The sequence below is a fragment of the Sminthopsis crassicaudata genome, chromosome 2 (genome assembly GCF_048593235.1).
Source record: "Sminthopsis crassicaudata isolate SCR6 chromosome 2, ASM4859323v1, whole genome shotgun sequence".
Taxonomy (NCBI): Eukaryota; Metazoa; Chordata; class Mammalia; order Dasyuromorphia; family Dasyuridae; genus Sminthopsis; species Sminthopsis crassicaudata.
The window spans coordinates 497,395,946-497,400,636 of record NC_133618.1 but is presented as its reverse complement, the minus strand read 5'-3'; the positions used below and the strand labels follow the sequence as shown (position 1 = coordinate 497,400,636).

The 4,691-nt window shown below is 42.6% G+C and overlaps 1 protein-coding gene across 1 annotated transcript; it reads right to left on the bottom strand.

Moving 5' to 3' along the window:
- Positions 1-955: 955 nt before the first annotated feature.
- Positions 956-4,558, bottom strand: POLE3 (DNA polymerase epsilon 3, accessory subunit). Its single transcript, XM_074293657.1, has 4 exons — positions 4,208-4,558; positions 4,042-4,127; positions 2,837-2,955; positions 956-2,604 (listed from the first exon to the last, which is right to left on the bottom strand). Exons 1-4 carry the CDS (start codon positions 4,271-4,273, stop codon positions 2,432-2,434), a joined length of 444 nt encoding a protein of 147 aa, XP_074149758.1. The 5' UTR covers positions 4,274-4,558; the 3' UTR covers positions 956-2,431.
- Positions 4,559-4,691: the final 133 nt, after the last annotated feature.

Here is a 4,691-nt window from a genome sequence, read left to right as displayed (position 1 = left end):
ACATATAAAAATATTTGGAGTAGCTCATTTGTTGTGGCAAAGAACTGAAAACTAAGGGGATGTTAATTAACTGGGGAATGACTGAACGAATTGTGGTATAGGAATTCAATTAATGTGCCTTAAAAATACTAAAGGTATGGATCCAAAGAAATTTGGGAATAGTACACTCTGTATATAACAATACTGCAAAATCAAAATTTTGAAAAACTTAAAAAGGAATGGATTCAAGATGTAGAATGACATTCACATATTTTAGATGTGAGAATTTGTTTTGATTGGCTATAAGAAGTTAGCATTTATATGCCACTTTACAACATAACACAAACTCAAAATCCATTCACTTTCCTATTTGATGGTCATCCAGGTTCTTGAATATTTTCAGAAAAATACTCAGTTTCTCACAAAGCAACCTTTTCTATCCTAGTTCCTAGAAAAAGTTTCCTTTGTATGATAAACTGGCAGTTGCTTTCCTGTAACATCCATTAATTGGATCCTACTTTTCTCCTCTGGAACTTAATAAAACAAAGGCTGTTCTCTTTCCCACAATAGCTCTTCTGGTATTTTTAAGACCAGCAATCCTATCTTTTCCTTCCCCTTAATTATTTCATGACTAGGCCAACAGTCCTCCTTCCCCCTGGCAACAAATATGTTCATTAGTGATATGATCCAGAAGGCAAAGAATGTATTTGTTAAAGAAGAATTAACAAGGCTGAATGATTAATGGACAGGGACTTTTGGAGCTAATTTTTAAGGTATGAAAATATTTAATCATGAAAGCAGTGTCATGAAGAAAAGAACTGATGAGCTATTATTTTTCTGGTACTTGAGGAACACCTGCTGGCTATCCAGGGCATTGCAAGTTTTTCTATGGTTCCCATATAGCAAAATACAGAAGACACAATGAAGATGTTAGTTCTTTCCAAATAGTCACAGATGTAGATGTAAAATATAACAATTTTTAAACAACATTTTTTATTTATACAAACCATCCCATTTCCCTCCCCCAAATATAGAATAAAATGAAATTCCTTCCTCATTTATTAACAAACTTGTCCTTATAATCCAATAATAAGGAAATGTTAGCAGACTACATTTTTCCACCTGTAAACTCCAATTGGAATGGGATCACTATTGTTATTTTATAGACCAAAATATTAAAACTAAAAGGTTTACAAGAACCTTTATTCCCAATTCTCAAGGTAGCACTTAACAGAAGGACTGAATGTGGTCTCTGAAGGAGTCCCCTTCTAGTTAAACACAGATATTTTTTCAAATTTTTTGGCCATGGAGACAAAGCTCTTCTGGCAGCTTCCAATCTTCAGAAATAACCACTTAACTTGGGAGTAAATAGAGTCTAACAAAAAATGAAAGCCCTATCAAAACCACTTTAGAAGGGTGGTTTATGATAATTACATTACTAAGCATTATTAGATTTTATTACGTATTCTATCAAGTTATCCTTAAAAGACAAGAGACAGAACTCTGGGATTGGAAGAAAATTTTACATTTGTTCAATTAAACTGGACTGAAGATCATAAGTTAGCAAAGCCAATATTAGACTGGAGAACGGTACTTGGAGGAAATGAATTTTAGAGCTTGTCATTTGTTAAGTAAAAAAGACAAGCACAAAAAGGATGAGACACCTGAAAAGGTCATATACTACATATATTAGAAAATTTATTTTCAAACTTATGTTCAGGTGGCAGGTGAAAAGGAAGAAAATTTAGAAGAGAAATGCCTACTTTACATTAGACATTTCACTAGACCCAATACTCCACTAATATAGTGAAGTACAAACCTCAAAACATACAAAGTGCTATATAGAGTGTGGTAAACCGGGACCGAGCTCCAAACTCATCGAGAGACTAGGAGAAGGAAGACTCAGGAAGAGAAGATAATCAGTTACAAACCAAAGAAAGCAGAACTTTGATGAAAGTTACTTTCCAAGGGATGACAATTTCATTCTTTACCCCGAACTTTTTGGATAGCTCCCCCAAATCCAGAGTGCCTCAGTTACTCTTTCCAAAGATATATTCAATCTCTCATAGGTTAGCTCATACTCAAGAGTTCAAACCCCTCCATTTTTTAGCTCCCTCTACAGTCCCTAAATTTTATGAACTTTGGGTCATAAAATAGGAAGTGGAATATATGACTCTTTTACACATTTTTCCTATAAAAATCTGATTAAGTGGCAGTTTATAACCTACCTTGTCAAAAGGTCAAAATTTATGGATTATGTAAGACAAAATTGGAAAGATCTCATTCATAAAAACTCTGGTTTGGGAGTTATTCAAGAAGTATTCTTAGGTTCTCATATATAAGCATTCTTAGCAGTGGAGGAAAAGGCCACAATTCTTTCAAACAGTACAATGGAGGCAAATGTTGAACATCCAGTTTCTTATCGTCTGATTCTGTGTTCTCTCCATGAAACTCAATTATCAACTTCTTCTTCATCATTCTGCTCCTCCTCTTCCATTCTTTCATCATAGTCTTCATTATCATCTTCCCTGCTTTTGTCTTGTTCCTCAGAATCTGTTCTTTTGTCTTTATCCTTCTTCTTTTGTTCTGACGCTTCCTTCTTACCTTTTTGTTCACGTCTATATGCTAGAAATAGAAGGTGGCTATAATAAGGCAAAGCTAAATGAACAGATGCAAATTATCTCACTCTAATAGCTTATTCCATTTCAAAAGTAGAGGCACTAAAGCATCTGAGACAGGTTCAAATGAAGATGCTGCTAACACTCAATACAATATTAAGTCCAACTGGTTAAATCATATGGCTAACACTGTACCAAGGAGCCATGTCTACAGCCCAAGATAATACAGGGGTTGTTACCATCTAATGCTTCTTTCAAAGGAGAAATGAATCGCTGAAATTCCATCTCTTCCATAGCCGACAGTACATCACCAGCATTTAGGGTCTTCCGCTTTCCTTTCATTGCAAAGTTGTTTGCACTTTAAAAAAAAAAAAAAAAAAAAAAAAAAAAAAAAAAAAGGAGAGAGAAATTATTTTGGCCAACTCCTGTTTCAAGACATTTAAAGATAGGAATGTATAAGCAAATCTGCTTGCCTGACCAATCTCACATCTAGGAAAAGTACTATTGCCCCAAACTTCAGTCAGTAATTACACAACACAATGACTCTGGTAAAGGAAGGAAGGAAAGTATGAAAGATCAGGTGCAGCAGCTTTAGGCCTTGTGGAACTTGAAGGGCTACCCCGCCCCCAAAGACTGTTGTAAATGTTTGATATAAATATTACTCCTCACCTTCTGACTGCCTTATTTCACTATGTAGAAAGAGTGACTGGTGAGATCAGACTAGTGGTCCTTCCCTCAGATCATTTCAGAGGGTCCATCAGTATTTTCACAACACTAACACATTTACATTTCTCATAAACACTGATGGCCAGTTATTCTCTGCTCCTGGGAGGCCTGGGATGGCCAAGCTCACTTCCTGAGGAGGGCAGCGCGGCTCAGTGGTACAGAGCGGCAGAGAGCGAGGAGATGGGAGTTCTAGTCCTGGTTCTTTCGTTTCTTGTGGAACCTCCTCTGTCAGTCTTGCTGAGGCCAATTTGAGAAGGAGTTAACTGTGCACACGAGGCGCGCGTTAACCTCACTTCTTCAGCACATTAAATGGGCAGGACTGAGACACGGCCTAGAGAGGAGCTTTCGCTGGACACTGGTTTTACTAGAATAGGAAACTCGGTAAAGGAAAACTTCCTCCGAAGACAAGTCTGCCCTACTCAGAATCTCAACGCCCGGGGAGGCCCTGAGGGAGACCAAGGGACTTGTCAAGTGTCAGGAGCTGCGCCTGAGCCCGGGCCTTCCAGGTTTCTGGCCCTTTCCAAGAGAGACCTTCCGGGGACGCAAGTCCCTGCCCTCAGAGCCCACGGAGGAGCCAAGATCAGATTCACAAATACAAACAATAACCGGACAGGGGAGGCCGGCTGGGGCATTCCGAGCCCCACGGGGTTTGGGGGAGGGGGAGACACCGGCCGCCCGGGGGGAGGGAGAGTACACAGCCCCGCCGGAGACTTCTCACCAAGACGTGGCGTACAGCACGAACACGCTGGCGGCCCGAGAGATGGCACTCCGCGCCTCTTTGGAGATATTGACGCCGTCAGGGAGCTGCAAGGGAGACGGCATCGGGATTAGTGGCTGCCCCCCGGGCCCAGCCCCAGCCCCAGCCCCGGCCCGACTCTGCTCACCGCCTCCTTGATGATCCGGGTAATGACGGCATTCGGAAGGTTCAAGTCCTCCGGCCTTTCCGCCATGGTCGCCTCACCCCTCGTTCCCCTGGGAAAGTCGCCACGCCGCGGCCGCCGGCCTCCGGGCCCAGGCGGCAGTTGCACCCCGGACTACGCCGGTCTCGCTTCTCGCCCAAGGCGCCGCTCTGGCGTCCGTACTTCCCGCCCCCTACCGCGTGTCCTGCCTGGGCTTCCGTTCGTACACCCGCCTCCCCGTCCCAGCGCGTTCCACGCCGTCCCAGAGCGGCGCCCGCCGCGTGCTCTCACGACTAGCCACTTCCCCCGACGGGCTTCGGCCAATCCAAAGGCCCCTGGGCCCAGCCGGGAAACCTGAAAGCCCCGCCCTTCCCGGTGGTCCCCCATGGTGCAGCGCGCGGTTGCCTAGAGACTTCTTTAATTCTCTCTGTGTCGCGCAGACTTAGTGGAGGCTGAATGAACATATGTC